Genomic DNA, 20,964 nt, shown 5'->3' on the forward strand with positions numbered 1-20,964 from the left:
AATGGCAGCAGAGCTGAAAGATTTGTTTGAGCTGCGCCCTCTACTGTACAGGCGTGAAATGGCATTTGCTTCAGCCTACCGTTTTTTCATATTAAAACTATGTTATTCCCTTATCTAAGACGAGTTGATACATACCTCTCTCATCTCAGTGCGTGCACTTAATCGCTCTAGCGCGCGGTGACACTTTGAAAGCACTTAGTAAAAAGCACCCAGTAAGTCACGCCTGATCCTCTTTCCACTATTGACAGAAGTGAGAGGAACCATACTTGGTCGTATAACTACTCGTGTAACTGTTTTTAAATAGGGAAAACGTTGATGTGTTTGGTCACTTCTAAATTCATTGCTGCTAGATACCACTGAATATACTGGGGTAAACTAAGTGCTTTCAAAGTGTCACCGCGCGCTAGAGCGATTAACTGCACGCACTGAGATGAGAGAGGTATGTATCAACTCGTTTTAGTTAAGGGAATAACATAGTTTAATATGAAAAACGGTAGAGTATCCCTTTAATGTCACTTTTGGTGTGAAAGGGCTTTTACATTTGCCAAATATAGTTTTTTATTATTATTAAAACAAGCCCAGACCAGGTGAGAAAAAGTAACGCAAAAGTAACATAAGGCATTACTTTCCAAAAAAGGGACAACACTTTCCCCAACACTGCTTATGACTATTAATATTAAATTAAATGCTTTATGAAGTTTATTTTTTCCACCGTGTTTTTTTCTTTTCTTCTTCTTTAAATGTTTTTTTTTTTAGTGTTAAATGTAACATTAGCCAAACAAGAGTCTTTACACTACCACTTTCAACTAAAACCGGATTTTTTTTTCATGAGTTTTGGCTGTTCATTTACACGACAGCAGTGTTTTGGGGGCCTGAAAACGCAAACTTTTGAAAACGATACCGTAATCGTCTCCATGTAAACTACAAAATTGCAAATTTGTGAAAACGCCGGTGTCATGCGTATTCCATGTTCAGTCTATAGGCGCGTAGTGTTTCTTTACAAAGTGACATCGCCATCTACTGGCCTGGCAGCAGAATACAGCGTTTTTAGTCGTTTTTGCGGATCCGTGTGAACGAGGATCATTTTGACAATATTGTCATCTGTACGTGAAAAATGCAAAGGAATTTTTTTTTCCGTATTTAGTACATCATTTTTGTGTAAATGTACCTCCAATCAGCACAAATCTCATGTTCATTGCCATTACAGGTACATATATCTGATTTGTTGGTACAATGTGACACTGGATTCCTCAAATATGATTGAAACACTTTTTTATTTTTATAGTTTTCTCAATATAAATAAGTTCACATATGCTTTTAACAGACTCAACCTCAAAGGCTTTTATTATAATCGTGCCTTGAAATGTCTAATACAATCTCAAGACAGAAGCAGACAACATGCACATGTTCCCTTCACAACACAGACTTCAACATCTGTCTGTAATTACCGACCCACCTATTTCCTGACTTCATATTCTGAACACATGCAGATGTGTTGCTTTTGTCTCTTATAATCCACCATTAGTCTGATGTTTAACCATTATCGGCTTGTGTTGGTTGATGCTAGCTGAACAATGAACTCAGAGCCGGTGAAATGCAGAAAGAGGACCTTCTGGATAAAGTCTATCAAGACTCTGTTCACTTGCATTCTGTAGACTACTTTTCTTTTAAAAACATATTTGTGTGATTTATAGGAAGTTTAAGTTGTGATCTGACAACAGGAGGTAGTTTTAGCATAATAAGTGATAATATTATGTCATAATTTTGATGAAGAAAAGGAAAATGTGTTAATTGTCCAACAAATGTCATTCTCTCATCAATACAAACATAAGAGTAGTATTCAGTGTTTTCTATAATATATACATATTTACAACTCTTTACATATTATACAATATTTGGAATATCAATTAAAGATCCTATTAAATACAAACATTTGATATTCTGTTGCCAAAATATTGCACGAATATTTCAGGATGGCCTCTGTAGAACTGTCCGAGAAGACGGCGCTTCTCTTTCAAAGAAAGTTTGGTGTTCTCGTGAATTGTTTTTAGTAATGTCCAAAGCTCGTCTCTGGTGGTTTTCTGAACTGTTTCCGTGTAATCTTTTCCATAGAGACGGCGACAGTATGTTGTTCCTACAAGAGGGAAGATTTTAAATGTGTTCTCTTAGCAAATAAAGGATCATGCATTTGCAAACACAGCTGGCAAACATCTACTAAGATTTCTGATTATAGGTATCACCTTGATTAGCAGGTAAATATATATATACAGTGCAATGCATAAGTGAATACACCCATGCTAAAGTTGACTAAAAAGAGGAATAAAAAATCATATTTTGGAAATTGAACTTAATGCCTTAATTAAAAAAATTAGGAAAAATCCAACCTTTAAGGACACCAATTTTCTAGAGATTGGCATGGAGTACTTTCCATAAGATCATCTCTCAATGCAAATCAAACTAGCTTTTAGGCTAACTGAAATAAAACCATGCCAATCTCTAGGTATGGTGAAGGCTATGTGATGATGTGGGGCTATTTTAATTCCAAAGGCCAAGGGAACTTTATCAGGATGCATAGTATCCTAAAAAAAAATTAAAAAAAATACTTAAAAATAAAAATCTGCCTGCCTCTATGGGAATTTAACATAGGGGTGTACTCACTTATGCACCATGTATTTTAAGGAAGAACATTTATTTATTTACGATACATTATTCATTCACAAAGAAAATTGGTGTCCTTAAAGGTTGGATTTTTCCTAATTTTTTAAATTAAGGCATTAAGTTCAATTTCCAAAATATGATTTTTTATTCCTCTTTTTAGTCAACTTTAGCATGGGTGTATTCACTTATGCATTGCACTGTATTTTTTCATAAAATAACCAACATGAAAAACTTAACGTAAATACATTTTTCAACATATTTTTCTAGTTTTACCTGTGATGAGATCAGGATCTGTTCCTTTGATGATACTGGCAAATTTATCACTTACAATCAAGTGCAATGTGACGGGAATCTAGGGCAAAAAGACAATCAAATTATTAGTATAAATATTTTGAGGGTCCATGCTGTCAGTTTACATCAGGCACAGAAACGCAATGATGTTATATTTACGGTGCCTTGCGAAAGTATTCAAACCCCTTCATTTTTTTCACATTTTATGTTGCTGTTATGTTAAACTACTATAAATTACTTTATTTTCTCATCAATTTACACTCCATACACCATAATGACAAAGCAAAAAACTGATTTGTGACAAATTAGTAAAAATTTAATAAAAAGGGGAAACTGAAATAAGTACATTGCATAGGTATTCAAACCCTTAACTCAGTATTTAGTTGAAGCATCTTTACAGCCTCAAGTGTTTTTGGGGTGTGATGCGACAAGCTTTGCACATCTGCATTTGTCTCTATTTTTGCCATTCTTCTCTTCAGATCCTCTCAAGCTCTGTCAGGTTGGATGGGGACCATCGATGGACATTTTCAGGTTTCTCCAGAGATGTTCGATTGGGCTCAAGCCCAGGCTCTGGCTGGGCCACTCGAGGACATTCACAGAGTTGTCCATAAGCTACTCTTATATTGTCTTAGCCGTGTGCTCAGGGTCGTTGTCTTGTTGGAAGGTGAACCTTCTGCCCAGTCTGAGGTTCTGAATACTCTGGACTAGGTTTTCATTAAGGCTATCTCTGTATTTTGCTGCGTTGATCTTTCCTTCTACCCTGACAAGTCCCTCAGTCCCTATCGCCGCTCCACCACTCTTTACTGTTGGGATGGTATCGTGCAGGAGATGAGCAGTGGTTTCCTCCAGACATGATGCCTGAAACTGAGGTTCATCAGGCCACAGAAGATTGTTTCTCACAGTCTGAGAGAGTCCTTTAGGTGCTTTTGGTTTATTTTTTCAAATTCCATGTGGGTTTTTTCATGTCTTGAAAGGCTTGAGTCTGGCCACTCTGCTATAAAGCTCAGATAAGTGGAGTGTTGCAGTGATGTTTGTCCTTCTGTAAATTTCCCCCATCTCCATATATGATCATAGAGCTCAACTAGAGTGACCATCATCTTCTTGGTTAGCACTCAAACCAAAGCACTTCTCCACTGATTGCTCAGTTTGGCCAGGAGGACAGAACAAGTCCTGGTTGTTCCAGACTTCTTTCATTAATGATTATGGAGGCAACATGTTTCTGTTAACCTTCAATGCAGCAGAATTTTGTTGTTGTTGTAGTCTTCCACAGATCAGTGTCTTGACCCTGTCTCTGAGCTCTACAGGCAGTTTAGACCTCATGGCTTGGTTTTGGCTCTGATATGCATTTTCAGCTGTTAGATCTTTTAATGAGTGTGAGCCTTTCCAAATCATACCAATTCAATTGAATTTGCACAGGTTAACTCCAACATCTACAAGCGAAATTGGACACGAAAATGAAATTCCAAGTGTCCCAGAAAAGGGTATGAATACTTGTGCAATGTAATTATTTGTTTTTTATTTTTAATTAATTTAAAAAGTTGTTACAAATATTTTTGTTGCTTTGTCATTATGGTGTCTGGAGTGAAGATTGATGTGGGGAAAAAAGTAATTTAAAGGTCCCGTTCTTCGTGATCCCATGTTTCAAACTTTAGTTAGTGTGTAATGTTGCTGTTAGAGTATAAATAATATCTGTAAAATGATAACGCTCAAAGTTCAATGTCAACCGAGATATTTTATTTAACAGAAGTCGCCTACAACGAACGGCCCGTTTGGACTACATCCCTCTACTTCCTTCTTTAATGACGTCAGTAGAACCGTTTTTTGACTAACCTCCGCCCACAGGAATGCTCCCTCAACTCTACTGGAATTCGTTTATGTACTTGCGCACTTCTTATAACTTACTGTGTTTACTCAGCTCTTACGGTGATTTTCTGAAGTAAAACTGACGCTTCATCTTTTGTGTGATGTACAATAAACTTTATTAAACTCATCAGTATATGTTTGATCATCATTCGGACCTGGTCCGAAACAGCAGACTTGTAGGCTGTTAATAAATAATGGATACATACAAGCAGATGACAAATATGTTATAATAACCGTAATTAAACTACTAAACTATACCTGTTCCATCTCTATACAGCACTCTGACTCTGTAGGCATTATTGTCCGACTCGAAATGAACACCGTTACTGAGAGTTTCTGATATTATCATCATTCCGTGAGATGAAATTGTCCTGAGAGACTGAGCGCGAGCTCATGAAGCTCCGCCCCCTGAGTCGTCCAGCAGCAGCTCATTTGCATTTAAAGGGCACACACTAAAACAGCGCGTTTTTCTGTGCCCCAAAAAATGACAATTTAAACATGCTGTAAAAAATGATCTGTTGGGTATTTTGAGCTGAAACTTCACATACACACTCTGGGGACATCAGAGACTTATTTTACATCCTGTGAAAAGGGGCATAATACGGGACCTTTAAAGTAGTTTAACATTAGGCAGCAACATAACAAAATGTAAAATAAATAAATAAAGGGGTTTGAATACTTTCGCAAGCCACTGTATATGGTATATTTTGTTTCCGACTCATTAGAAAGATTGGGGTCTGTAAGATTTTTTAGTGTTATTGAAAGGAGTCGTTTCTGCTTATATTGATAAAAAAAATACAGTAATACAGTAAAATAAATAATATTGTGAATTATTATTACAATTTAAAATAGCTATTGTTTATTTGAATATAAATATAATTATATTTAATAAATATAATTATAATAATTATAATTAATTGAATATAGTATATAAATTTAAAATGTAATTTATGATGCAAAGCTGGATTTTCAGCATCATTACTCCAGTCTTAAGTGTCACGTGATCCTGCAGAAACCATTCTAATATGATGATTTGCTGCTCAAGAAACATTTCTTATTATCATCAATGTTGAAAACAGTTGTGCTGCTAAATATTTATGGGTAAACCCTGATACATTTTTCCCTTCAATCAATAGAGTTCACAAGAACAGCACTTATTTGAAAGAGAAATCTTTCAAAGAATTTCTTACTAACACCAAACTAGTGTTTATTATACCATGTATGACTGGTTGTATTTAGTTAGCCATTCTCACACACAGTGAGCTGTTGACTCACCTTGAAGAGGTCGTGGTGGTTGTCCATCATGAAAAGAACCAGAAGATCAACCTTCCCCTTGGCTAGTTTAGTTCCATACACAATGGCATTGGAGAACGCTCTCTTTACAGCCATTCTGTTCTCTATCTACAGAACAAAACAAACAAACAGGCTGGTCAATTGTCTGTACGGATGTAGGAATTGAATTCATGGAGGTGTAAAAAAAAAAATAGAAAAGCGACTGTTTAATTCATTGTCTTTTCACTAGCATGGCAACTGCAAATCCCTTTAGTTTCCATGTTTTTTAACAATGACACTTTTGTGTGATGTCAACACTGCCATACTGTGCACTGGTCTAATTTAACAGTACACACACATCATCCACATCAATTACAGTACGGGCATTTTTTCCACATTTTGCAGTGTTTTTCTTTTTAAATTTTACACATCTCCAAACACATTCTGCAATTAATCATACATCATGCATACTTCATATCCTCTATTATCGGTTTTCTAACATAATTGAGTTACATCGGCATAAAAACACAGCCTAAGGGTGGGCGATATGACCAAAATCTATATCATCATACGAGTCATTTTATTTCACAATAACGATATATTTAAATATATAGTTAATGTTGCTTTAAATAAGGTTTTTATGATATAAAAAAAAAATTCATTAATTCTTGTTACTAATTTCAATATTACAAAAAAAACTAATACTAGCCTAAGTAAAGAAAAAAATTATCAGGCTTACCAAAGACAAGTAAATAGTCAGTGATAAAATAAGAACAAAGAAACTAATTACAAGCCATAGAACAAAAAAAAAAAAACTACAATAGAACAAAGACAAATGAAATAGCCCTGAAAAACTTCAAGCACTAGAAATAAGAAATAGAAAAGTGATTCAGTCAAGAGCAGTGAGAGATTTTCTCTCTTTAGTAGTTTAATGAACAGACAACAGCGGGTTTATTAGGCTGCCGTCACTTCAAGATCAAATGCACGGATCCAATATACTGTTACATATGCGTTTTGTTTTTCAACTGTTTACGTTCACTTAACACGTAAATGACCGTATTTATGAGGATACTTGCCAAGACGGGCACTTTGACACGCAAGTATGTGCATTTAACCGTTCAAGCCCAATTACGCGGCAAAAATAACTTTTTACGAAAGCATTTAACGAAATAAGTTGTCTTTCGCTGCTTACTGTGTTTCAACGTGACTGCGCAGCAATGTCACGCAAACATAACCGCTATAGAGATGATAGTCCAAAGTTTCAACCAGTTGACAGATTTCTACTGGGTAATCGTGTCTACCGGTATATCGCCCACCACTAACACAGTCAGAGTGGAGATTTCTTTAATTCTCCGTCCTCACTAGACCTCTCCTGATTATTGGTACCTCTTTGTGTAGTTTGATCTCCTGAGGGCCGGCGGCGAGGGCCATGAAGCGCAGTAACCGGCGGAGCTCCTCTCTACTGCGTGAATCCTGCAGTTTCAGACACAGTTGAAGAGACTCCAGCGCCTGCTCCTGCTTCCCGTTCACTGCACACACACACACGCAATAATACAGTTATTATACGCAATAATACAGTGATGAGTAACAGATTTTAAACAACATTCTAACATTCCAGTGGCCAGTTCAAAGAGAAGTGTGCTCAGTTGTATTGAATGTGTACTTGTAGGCTACTTCAAACCTTAAAAGTATATTTAAAAAAAAAAAAAAAAAATTAATAAAATGAAAGAAACTTAAAGTGTACTTAAAAAAAGAAGAAAAAAACTTAAGTACACTTTTAAAAAGTGCACTTGCAATAATGTTAAATTAAAAGTTTAATATTAAAGGACATTATTATGTTAAATCATTGTTTCAATAATACTTTATGTTTTAAAGTACACTTATTTTGACGTGTTCACTGACAATTTTTTTTACTGTAGTGTTATTCTATATTAAATATATAATTTAATATATAATATTTTATATATATATATATTTTATATATATAAAATAAATTATAAAAAATATATTTTTTAAATAAAAAATATATTTTATATAAATATATATATAATATTTTAATATATAATATTCTATATAATATTTTAATATTTACATTTAAATATTTCAAATGTAGTTAATTGCAACTTCATCATCACATAGGCCTATATGTAATTAATTACAAATATATTTAAATACATGACAAACGTTTCAGTAGAAATTACATTAAAGTATATTTTAGTCTACTTTAACCATTTTAGTGATCGTGTCTCTTCAGAAAACTTGGACTAAACCGCTCAAATGGATTCGCTTTACAATCTCTTTATGAACTTTTTTTTAAATATACACATTAAATATAAATTTAAATTGTAATACATTTTAATTTCATTGCAATGAACATGCAATTAAGTGTTTGAAAACATTACATTCAGTTCACACTTAAGTATATTATTTGCATAATAAGTACTCTTTTTAATAGTATGCTACAGTGTACTCTTTTTCACAAGGGCCACTAATAAGCCAAATTTCGCTTAATATAAAGGGCAAGCTAACATATAGTGCACTGATGTCTCACCAAGCAGCTCGGAGACGCCGGAGTGGATGTCAAAGACGTGGTTGCTGAGCAGCGGTGGGTATTCAGACTGGCCGTAGTGCTGGACCAGGACCCCGTAGAGGAGCTGCTTGTACTGGGACGTCTCCTCGGCACACTTGGCCAGCCCTCGGCTCACATCCACCACCAACTGATCCGGGAGAAACTCCAGACAGTCCACAGCTGCTGACAACCAGCTATCGGCTCTGATCAAGAGATGAAGAAGGACAGAAAATGATGGAGAGATCAGATACAGCAGTACACAAATCCAATTGAAAGGCCAGCCAGCCTAACATACGGAAAACTTAAAAGGCTAAGACAGAATAAATGAGAAGATATAGTATTATTTAGTATATAGTTCTATAAGACATAATATTATAAAGAGGTTTCATTCATCAGAAAGTGTGTTAGATGAAAAAAGGGGGGTTTCTACAATATGTAAAGCTACACAATGTAAATTTTTAAATAAAAAAACAACGAAATGCTATTGAGAGAGTGCAAAAAGAAAAATCATCTTATTTACCCAAATTCATTTTGATTAACCTGCAATAATGATTTACATTTTTTGAGCTGTCGGGATGGGTTTCGCGGGAAACTGCTTACATACGTCATTCGTCAACTGTAGTTGTAATTCTTTAAAATCAATAAAAAATTAGCTCATTTTTACACGCATTTGCACCTACCCTACCTGTATTCCCAATCATCTTTAATGTAATTACCTTACATTTTTGGTTCAACAAGCGTTAAAGGTGCAGTGTGTATGTTTTAGCGGAATCTAGTGGTGAGGTTTGCAAATTGCAAACTGACAGTCACTCACCGCTTATCCCTGCCTTTGCAATCTCGAAGGAGAAGCTACGGTGGCCGACGTAGGATAAAAGATGTCGCCATCAATAAAGGAAGTGCTACATGTCATGACACAGTCGCATACGACTGTAATACATTACTCTACTGTAATCCACAATGTGTTACATCTTGGTAGGGTTTGCTCATCTAGCCTAATAAACTGAACATCCCAAAAACTATCACATCTAGTGCAAGTATGATCACCGACAGACAACATGGAAAACGTAAGCCAAGAGTGTGTAACTTTGTCACTGTTTCTGTACCACAGTCCATTATAAACCACATCATGGATAAAGTTTACAAAGCCATAGTCAGGTGAGGATCAAGGGTCTTAATATGTAATATAATAATACTAATCAGCTGATTGTCTCATGAACGTAACCAGCACATTTATCCCCACATAGCAAAGCCATAACACAGCGAGGGAGAAGAACTAAGTTAAAGTTACATGAAACAATCTAACTACATATTTTACACCACTGACAAGGGAAAAGTCACTTCTCACGGTGTCTATGGCTAGCTTCTAGGTAATGCTAACATTATGAAACAACAGTTTTCATTTGCATTGTTAAAGTTGGAATACCCTACCTGTCCAGCAGAAAACAGGCAACTTCGGCGTCGCTTTGAAAGCCTTTTTCCCTCATATAATAATAAGACCCTTCCATCGGTGAAAAGCCACACCGATGTTGACCCGTGATTTTTGCCTATGTTTCTCCGTTATTTTTCTGGCTTCATCATACTTTCTCTTTTCCCGAAATTCTGCTGCGTCTTTTTCTGCTGCTTCTCATTCAAGTTAGTGACGAAACGCGCTCTGTAGCGCTGTTTGTTCGCTGTCGGCTACGGTAGAAACATGACGTCACAATATGTCGACCTTCATAGAAGGGGGTGCCCGCGGTTATGTAGATATAAATGACTCATTCTAAGGTAATAAAAACATAACGGTTCATTAAGTAAGGTCTTTATACACCACTGAAAACATAGTTATGGATCTTATATTGCATGTATGTCAATAGATCCTCAGAATTATTACACATTGCAGTTTTAAATGCTCAAATATTTTAGTTATAAAAAGAATGTAATGATGTTGTCATTCACTTAATGCAATTAAGTGAAAGAAATTATGTTCAATTTATTTTATTATGTATTATAATAACGTAAGCTGTACATATTATAAATTAATATCGTTCGTGTGTATTTAGTATCATCGCCCTGATTTCGAGGGACCCGATTTGTCATGACACCGGCTGTGGTTAGCTTGAAGCTGAAAGTTTGTTATCGCAACCAACGAGAAAATGTACCACGAATCAAACGCAAACCTAAATAAAATAAAGCTTTGATTATTTGTCCTTCCGCTCTGATAACATGTCCTTTATGCATGTTAGCACCGGTGCTTAACCAAATTTCTTCCGCGCAGAGGAGCAGAGCCGAAGCACAACCAAAACAATGCTCTTCCGCAAGCCATGCAGTTTAATCGCTAGAGCGCCACAAGTTTCAGTGTAGCTTTAATTATATAAATTTAAAGGGGTTATCAGATGCAAAATTCACTTTTATATGGTGCATATAAATGTGTCTTTGCAGTGTGTGGACACAACCACCATACAATGAAAAAAATCCATTCAGTCCTTTTTTTTAATCCTCAAAAAGCCTAAACACTCATTTAAATCGTTTAAAGAGACATCCACCGAAACGGGTCGCTGTGAACAGAGCTGTTTTTGAGGAGGTAAAAAGGGTGTTGTTTTACACAACCATTGAGGAATTTTAACAAAAAAACTGTTAACTGTTAAACTTTACATGAAGACCCTAAAGAATCATACCAACTTGTGGAAAATGGGCATCCGATGACCCCCTTAAATACTTTATATTTCCTTCTGAGTCTACTAAACATGTCTGATTCATCATTGAGGTTATAGTCTGGGATTATAATTTTTTAAAGAAAAATTATCTTTAAACTGAACACTTTTGCATTGTGGTGTAGCAAACACAACTCATATGTTTACTTCTTTGTTTTGTCATTTAACGCCCCAGAAGAAAAAGGATAGAAGGAGAGAAACAAAAAGAGATGGAAATAATCCTCATACTGAGCCTCGCTGAAGGCCTTGAGGATCTCGCGGTCCAGGTAGCTGCTGGTGTAGAGCAGGTCTGGGTCGCTGTCCATGCTGTGGAGAGGTGGACGAGGGCTCTCCTGACCCTCCAACAGGCTCTCCAGAAGAGGCAGCTCGATCAACTGCAGGAGCCGGAGAACCGTCTGCTGCCGCCATATCTCATCCATCACTGACAGACAGTCACCACACACGTAAGCTTTGATACTTGCAATAACTTCCTTTAATTTAATGTTAAAAATCACTGGTATGAATATGGTGATTTGTGGTGTTTACACACAAAAATGTCAAATTATATGTCAAACTGTCAAAAAATTGTGTTTTATGACGTTAACTTAGACCTACACTCCTGTGATAAGCCCAGATTCATCTTCTGTGGTGTGCTGGTTGTGTTCATGTTCAGATTTCCTAAAACATCCTCCAGAGATTTATCCGTTTTGACGGGACAGTTGTTTGAATTCACAGAATCCTCTTTCCTGAAGAAAACATCAGGAAATAAAGTGAATATTATAAGTTTGAAATTGTTTACAGTTCACGAAGAACTAAACTGAACAAGTTTCATGCATTCTTGTGGGAATCGCTCAAGGCTGCATCTGAAATCGCACACTTTCCTTCTATATAGTAGGCGAAAAACAGTATGTGACAAAAGAAGTGTCTGGATTCACAGTGCTCATAAAGAGTAGGCAAAAAGTACCCGGATGAACTACTACTTCCAGTGAGATTCTGAAGTGTTCAAAATAAGTTCATACTCAAGAGAGCATGCGATTTCGGACGCAGCCTATATGGGCTGTGGTCCATGATTCACTGTGATGATCACATTTCATGGGAAAGTTTAAAGACCTTTCTAGAAAACAATTCAGAGAAATACACAGCATCCTGTAAGATCTCTAGGTTTTCCTGTGAAAAAGAAACAAAACTGATGACAAGTAAATGATTAACTAGTTTTGCAAGGTTCTAAAACACTTCTATCTTAGGTGATCTACTGTAAGTGGAAACACGACGCACTTTTCTATTGTTTTCATTACATTTTGTTATCTGTCACATATTTTCAGATATTGCTTCAAACGTATTTTTTAAGGCTTTGTTCACCAAAAATGAACATTGTCGAAATTCTGATTCTGAAAAAAAAATTATGTATATATATACATACATTTACATTTAGCAGATGCCTTTGTCCAAAGCGACTTACAAATGAGGACTAAATTAAGTGAGTCATCGTGAGGAGGCAAAAACTACACAAGAAGAGCTCAAAATACAAAGTTCAGGCATTGTTTAGAGTAGCATAAGCCAGACAAGGGAGGATTAAAGGAAAAGGAAAGAATTATTATTTAATTTTTTTAAATGAGTTTTCTTTTGAATGTTGTCAGGGATTCTGCATTCCGGATGAGGGTGGGAAGAGCATTCCACCAGCATGGAACCGTGAATGAGAATGTTCTGGAGAGTGATCTTGTGGCTCTCTGTGTATATATATATATATATATATATATATTTTTTTTTTTTTTTTTTTTTCAATCAGAATTACAACAATGTTAAAGGTATAGTGGAGGATTTTCTTTTTCCGGGTGGATCATCAAGACTATTGGTCCTCCTAATTGTCAATCATTCTGGTGATATGTTTACGTAAGGCCGTCGTACGTGCTCGTCCCTAGGTAGTTTTCACTTTCTGCTTTCTAGATTTTCACTTCTGACATAGTGGAAAAAGTGCAAATCTTCTTTTGGAAAGTAGGCTTGTATGAGCCATGCCGACAGCAACTTGTAAACAGAGCGTGCACGAGGAGAACTAGGCTCGTGCATGCTCTCTCGTGCACACGTTTAATAGGCGTTCCCTCTTGGGAGCAGGTAGAGTGTTGCGTATTTTTTCAAAAAGTGGAGAGGGCGGTTCTTTTCTAAAATTCGGGAAAATCCTCCACTATACCTTTAATTTTGTCATAATCTTGTGTTGGGCCGGATCTGGGCCGACACTATGTTGCTGTCTGGGACAAATTCGATTGACATCGAAGTGAAAATGTTGTCATCATTTTCTCACCCTCGTATCGTTCCAAACCTGTTCGACTTTCTTTCTTCTGCGTAACATAAAAAGAAGATATTTTTAAGAATGTAGAATTTAAGAACTGACTTTAAAGGACCATCTTATATTACACAGAATAAAGAAAATCATACAGGTTTGGAATAACATGAGGGTGAGTAAATAAACACAGAATTCTCAGAACAGAAGCACAAGTCTGCAAGTTTCTTCATTGGGACATTTCTGACTATATGCAGAAGTAGTTACACCAGTTACATCTGGTACACGTGGATTCAGCGCGTACCAGATGTGGGCCGGATCTGGGCCGACACTATGTTGCTGTCTGGGCAGAGAGGTGGTATGACCTGGGAAAGCAGTGTTGTGAGACTCCTACCTTTTGTAGGGTGGGCTGTAAGTGTTCCTCTGTATGCTCTCAATGTTCTCTGAGCTTGATGTGCTGGGAGTCGGCCTGTTTAGAAACCTGTATAGACTACAGCTGCTGTCCTCAAACTTCGCTTGCCTCTTTTCTTTCCCGAACACTTTAGTGTCCACCGCTTCAAAGACCCTGGCCTCCATGAGGGCCTGGCAGAGGCGAACCGCCTTGGAACGGGGCACTTCGGCATCCCCACAGACTTTGCTCTGAATGATGTGAGCCAGGACCACGTCCACGGCCTCGGACCCCAGAAAGCAGTCATGGTAGATTTTCAGATTGTGGCGTCTCCTCTTCACCTCCACCTGCGTCTGAAGGTTGTTGATGATGTTAGTCCAGATGTACGTGGCTCGGAATGGCTTCCCAGCCATTCCCGTGTCTGTCGAGAGATGGACTGGATGAGAAACGGCAGAGATATTCCAGAATAATGATCTCAAACTCCATTCGTGGATTTCTGATTTTCCACACATTAAATAAGTCAAGCTTTAGACTGAAAGGACACACATTTTGGAACATTTAATAGATTTAAGGTCCGTTTACACCAAGAACGATAACTATAACAAAAACTATATTAGCCTCAACACCGTCGTCTGCCTCTTTAAATCAAGCTCTTTAAAGAGAATAGATTCTGATTGGCTGTCAATGTTTTTATCATTCATTAGCAGAAAAAACATAATTCTGAAAGTGATTCCAATTATATTGTTCCTCTGTCATATTTGTGGTGTGGACTTACCTATTCTCATTGAATTAGGATAATTATTCAACTTTATAATTATCATTATCTTTACAGTTTTCGTCCTTGGTCGCACTTAAAACGGTTCCATGATGCTTTAGATTGATTGGAAGTTACTTTACTTCACATAACATCATGTATCACGGTGGACACAAACTAGACATTATATGCCAATATTGGCATTTGCCAAAGTTTTGCACTTTAATGCGGTTTAAAATCAATTATAACAATAAATGACGCAAACACTTTGGCACTGTCTGTTAAAACTGCAATACGTCTACAAAAGGAAGCTTCTTCAGACTTTTGAAACTGGACCAAGAGGTTTCAGTTTAGCCATATTTAAATCCGCCACTTTATCATTTTAATCAACGTGACGGTTGCAGAACATTAAGTTTCCCATTTTTTTTTGGTTCTCACGGGTGTAATGCTGGACTAAAGTGAAAGCTTTTACAGATCCTTCTTCCAACACAAAGAGCATCTGCTGCCAAGATCAATACCTCACTAGCCTTATAGATGACACCGGGGAGGTTGATCATTTCTCGCTAGGAGTGTTTCCTGCAGGATTTTATGTTCAGCCCTGAGGTAATGATGAAGGTCTAAATTACCCATTAGGGATCAGGATATTTACTAGGTGTGGGTAGAAACCTCCAGGACAACTGTTGTGATTACACACACACACACACACACACCTAGTCTCAATGAAGGCTCAAGTGAATAACAGCTGGCTGCAATATAAAAGATTCTCTCTAGACACCGCAATGAAGAGTTTTCCCGGGAAGTCTGGGATGCAGCAAACAGCAGCTATTGTGTGTGAATATAGTCCTTGTTTGCCCTTGTGAAAAACAAGCATCTTTTTGAAGAGCACGGAAACAATAAAAGAATATGCAAGAAATCAAACTGAATTTATTTATTTTTTGGACACTTTATTCTACATCTTTATTTATAATTTCATAATTACTTTTATTGTCTTTGAAATATGGTGAAAATGTACTGCAAAATGTGTTGACAAGCATTTATGGAAAACTAAAATATAGCCTACTTTAATGTGATTTCTATTGAAACTTATCAAGTTAAATAGTACTAGTATTGAATCAAGTATCAAGTACTGAACACACTACCGTTAAAATTATAACTAAATATTTTACATGTGGTTCAGTATGTTAGTCAACACACTTTTTGAAAGCATGACAAAAGACATGATTTAAAATGTACTTCAATGTAAAACTTTTATTTTCTTTTATTCTCTATAAGTACGCTTAGGTGTCCTTTTACTTCATTAATTTATATGATCTACAAGTAAAGTTTTTAAGATTTTAAGTAGATGGACATTCAATTCGACTAAGCGCATATCTTTTTCACAAGGATGAGCATCACAGTTTTTATGCTTAACAAGCAAATGTACAAATCTGGACAAGCAATAGGCCTATTAATCAAGTCAGAAACTTGATAACGAATTCAGTTTCTCCCCATTAGCTAGATTTGACTAAAATCATCAGATGCGTCAATAACGCATAATCCCTCCATCTGATAAACTAGTTGATACGGTAACTTCCTTGTTATGTTCACATCATGTAGGCTTTATTTCATTTGCATGCCGCTAGTTTAACAGCTGTTTTAGTACCTGCTGAGATTTTGATGTTAAGTTAACCATTTGAAATTATTTATTGCAGTTGCACTTTATTTTACAGTATGAGCACTTACGTGTACTTACAAATACTAGTTAATATAAGGTAACTACATGGGTTAAGGTTCGGTTTAGGTTCAGGGTTAGTACTTAGTTATTACCCAGTTATTGTAACAACTACAGTAAGTACATGGGGAACAGGACTGTAAAATAAAGTGCTACCTTTATTCCTTGTAAATGTCAATGACCCTTACAAAAAACACAATGGTTATACAGTAATGGTATGGAAAGTTGGTTCATAACACAATGTCATATGGTACTCCAAAGTACTTCAAAGAAAAGCAGAGTATTACCATGGTATGTCCACAATGACCACTCTAATATGATCAAACTTCATATCATGATACCTTTTTTTGTTAATTTGTTAGAGTGCATGAATAATAGCAGCATTGCAGTATCATAATGCTTCTCATCAGAATCCGAGATCTGCACAACATGCATTATGGGACATTATGAGAAGAGTCGCCATGGTGTTTGTCCCCATGGATGGACAGAAGGCATCTGATGGGATTTCACTCCTCTCCTGATGGACAGCACACGTTGCTGTGCTTGCCCAACACTCAGATAAATAATCCCAGAGGGAGAACACCTAATAATTACACATCTACACTAGGCTATTGTTATGACACAAAACAGGTTGAAAACAAACACAAACTCTACTAAGTGTATAAGAGCTCTAATAGTTTGTCAAGCACAGACAAGCCAAACGGGTTTGCCCTCCGGCTACTGTAAATGCACACAATTAAATGAAAACATTTGCCAGCTTCACCTCTTTAAAATAATTATGACTACCTAGGCCATTTAAAGTACCTAAATTCACTTTAGCATTTAAATGGAATACGTCGGAAAATCAGTTTAACCATTAGGCTACACGCAACAATTACAAAACTATTTTTAAACGCAAAGAAAAAAAAAAGCATACAATTTCAGACATAAAATGCAATCATATGCATTCTATTTTTAATATCAACTTTGGAATTTAGTTTTTAGTTACGTTTAATTAAAAAACTAAATAGACGATTTACAGCATTCAAATTGCAAATGCACAAACAATACAACTATATACAGTATAACTTAAATAAAACCAGCCAGATGTACACGCAGAAACCCACCTGGAGGTCTGTGCATGCGACGTCTGTAGTTCAGGTTAAAGCAGGATCTCTCGCGTCGTTGCTGTATTTATGTAAAGCATATCCTTTTAGTCTCGCGCTGTAAATAATGTTCACACTCGCGCGCTTTGAACTCATCTACGCTCACACACACACACAAGCCAGCTCGCGCGCGCTCTCACACACCCTCCTCGTGACGTCATGAGGGCAGTCGACAGATCATTAGCATTATAATGATATCATTTACACTATAGCAGTCGCCGAAACTTGCAAATGATAAACAAGCACCACTAAATGTAAATAATGCGGCCGGTAATAAAGACAAATGGAACGTATTTGGGCTTTTTACTGTGTTTTATAGATGTTATTTAAGGTCTACACGAAATTTCAATAGAAACTAGTTACAACAATAGACTACATTTGGCGTTCCAGTACTGTAAAACTGTGGTATAACCTTGGAGAGAATGTGCACTTAGGTGTTGTGCTTTAAATAAGTACACGTAGGCCTATATAATATGGAAGCATATGTGTAGCAATATTCAATTTGAAATGCAAAATGACAATGCAATATGTAAAATGGCAATGCATTTAAATTTACATTTTCCGTTACATTTGTGCAACGTATGGTGCAAAATGAAAATTCTATATATAATTTACATTTGCCATTTCATACACTAGTTTTAATATGTAAAATTAAAATGACGAATTAAAATGGCGGAATACCAGAATACTTACAAATATACTTACAAATAATTACAAATATATTTAAATACAAGTTTCAATAGAAATAGACATTAAAGAAAGACATTCGAATTTTAAAATTACATGTAAAGATGTCAAAAGCACTCAAATTCAACTAAATGCATTTAATAAGCCTATACATTTTAAGTATATTACATTTCCATCAAATAAGTGTCCAAAAACGTTACATTCAGTTCGCAACAGTATATTCAATTACACTTTTATTTTGAGGTGTCGTTGTTACAGTGTAATTATACATTTAAGCACTGAGTAATATTGATTAACAACATGTATAGGGTTAGGGTTAGAAATAGGGTTTGGTTTGGGATTAGTTGCATGTAATTATGCACAGTTTACTGTTATTACTGTAGTAAGTTGGCTACATGTGTAACAGGGACTGTAAAATAAAGTGTTACTGTATATTCTTTTAAAAGTATATTTCCTTAAAAAGTACTCTTTTAATATGCTGAAGTGTTTGTTTTTTCAAAAGGGAATGAGCATGACTGTCATAAAATTGTTTGAATGAGAGCTTATATTTGTTTATTATGATTAACGGCCTGACCTGGAATCCTTGAAAATTGATTTTTGTTTTTTGTTTTCAACTTATCTAAACCTTGATTAAACCTTGACCTTATTAAAACTTGATTCATTTCAGCCTCTCAGTCTCAGAAATAATTCTGATAATGCCTGAGAATTCTGTGTGTGTGTGTTTTTAAATGAAATTCAATTCTTAGAAAACTTCACTCAAATCACTGAAATCTACCAAAGGAATTTATCCAGGATTTAAGGATTACTTGGAAATGTTAACAGACTGTGGCTAATAAGGTTTGAGAAAGCTGTGACTTAATATGCAAATATCATATTTAATGCATCACTGCATACAGCGACCTCTACTTACGATAAGAAACCAGTAGGTAAACTCGGGTCAAGCCGTTCTTGGTAATATGTATTTGCATGTCCTATACTTCACCCGCCGATGTAAATCATTGCCCATGACATCCCCATAAAACCTTCAAACTGAAGTTATGCAGGACAGCTCATGAAACTCTGATTGGAATAATGCAAATAAAGCTGAATCCAGCACGGACGAGAATTCAGTAACAACAATTTGAGAACAGTATGAGGTTATTGAGCATGCATATTATAAGGTCATAAAACGTCATGAGAAACATTCAAACTAAGAGATTAGGAAGTATTGAGTTTTTACAAACGCTCATCAACAATATCTTAACCAGACTTTAGTCCTCAGCATCAAAGGAAGAGTCAGATTAGACTGTCTGTATTATTAGTATGTGAGTGTAAAGAAACCGGTTAGACAGGGGGAGGGATGGGATCTATTTAAAAAGTCCCTCTTCCTTGGTCATCTTCTCATAATGCTTTGTCACAGATTCCAGGCCAAAGGATTGTAAGACAGAATTTGCCTCTCAATGCTAACTTTCACACTCTTCAGGGGGTCTCATTCACTCCTTTTTCCCAAGTCATTAGTCCTTTTACTGTGCCTCTCGGCCATGGAGCACTTTTGCATTCCAATACACACAACAAACAACTCTGATTCGAGCCGTATATGCCAGTCAAACATCCACAATGTAAATATTCCATATATCCCCACGTGTCAACTAACTATAAGCTTCATATTTGTAATTAACTGGCCCATAAAATCTTTTAAAAGACATAAATAAACAGTTTTCCTAATTTTACAGAAAGCTATGGTAGTACAAGAAGATATAAGAAGGTGGTTGGGAAAGTTTAGGGAAGTTGACTTACCTGGTCAGAACAAACAATGAAAAGTATCCAAAGTTAAGCTCATGCGAAATATATTAAATATCTATAAAAAGAAAATAAGTTCTCCGTAAAAGTGACGCTTCCAACCACCAAAAAAACACACACACATGTGTCACCAGAACTGGTTCTGTCACTTCTGCGTCCTACTTGTGTGTGGTGATGTTGCTGTGTAAACCTGTGTCGCAAGCTAAAGCATTTTCTCTCTCCTTTGATTACACACAGCCCTACAGCTCAGGCTTAAATCATGCTGAAGAACCTGTTGGCAAGGTCAATGTACCTGGCTGTTGTTCCGGTTTTCTTATCAAGCATCCGGGGTCACCATCCCTTCCTATTAACTGCCCATCTGAGCCCTGTATGTATGGTTTATCACCTGGCTTTATGGGAACACATGCGATTTGATAAGCCATGCAGTGGTAATTAATGATGTTGTTGGTGTTATTCTTTTTGTCAGGTTTATTGGTCTGGTCATGTCTGACACTTCACAGCTCAGGAATGGAATGTCTTCTGGAATGTTTGGATCTCTTGAAGAACTGTCCAGGTCACATTCCCCCTAAAATCAAAAGAATTTAAAAAGAAAATGGCACTTAACTATTGACTCTTTTTGGGACAAAACCAAGATTGTTTTGTTTTGACAATTTTCTTTAGATAGCTAGCTAACTATCTATCTATAGATAGATAGATAGATAGATAGATAGACAGACAGACAGACAGACAGACAGACAGACAGACAGACAGACAGACAGACAGACAGACAGACAGACAGACAGACAGACAGACAGACAGACAGATAGATAGATAGATAGATAGATAGATAGATAGATAGATAGATAGATAGATAGATAGATAGATAGATGACAGCTATCTAACTTTCATGGACTTAATGTTAAA

At 36.2% G+C, this 20,964-nt stretch overlaps 1 protein-coding gene across 2 annotated transcripts; it reads right to left on the minus strand.

The window, feature by feature from the left end:
* Positions 1-1,315: 1,315 nt before the first annotated feature.
* Positions 1,316-20,277, minus strand: depdc7a (DEP domain containing 7, paralog a). 2 transcript variants are annotated; one of them, XM_084124713.1, is made up of 9 exons: positions 20,059-20,277; positions 13,992-14,406; positions 11,938-12,068; positions 11,572-11,764; positions 8,636-8,856; positions 7,471-7,613; positions 6,088-6,213; positions 2,932-3,010; positions 1,316-2,134 (listed from the first exon to the last, which is right to left on the minus strand). In XM_084124713.1, the coding sequence occupies exons 2-9, from the start codon at positions 14,396-14,398 to the stop codon at positions 1,920-1,922; spliced, it is 1,515 nt and encodes a 504-aa protein (XP_083980839.1). In that variant the 5' UTR covers positions 14,399-14,406; positions 20,059-20,277; the 3' UTR covers positions 1,316-1,919. The 2 variants fall into 2 exon arrangements, with proteins under 2 accessions (XP_083980839.1, XP_083980838.1); XM_084124712.1 differs by lacking the exon at positions 20,059-20,277 and adding an exon at positions 17,557-17,693.
* Positions 20,278-20,964: the final 687 nt, after the last annotated feature.

Source organism: Abramis brama (genome assembly GCF_963993115.1).
Source record: "Abramis brama genome assembly, chromosome: 9".
Classification (NCBI taxonomy): Eukaryota; Metazoa; Chordata; class Actinopteri; order Cypriniformes; family Leuciscidae; genus Abramis; species Abramis brama.

Coding starts and splice junctions, on each gene's coding strand:
- depdc7a (XM_084124712.1), bottom strand. Junction 7,614..8,635: donor CGGCGTCTCCGAGCTGCTTG/GTGAGACATCAG, acceptor GTGTGTGTGCAG/TGAACGGGAAGCAGGAGCAG. Junction 2,135..2,931: donor AGATCCTGATCTCATCACAG/GTAAAACTAGAA, acceptor TCCCTCTTGTAG/GAACAACATACTGTCGCCGT.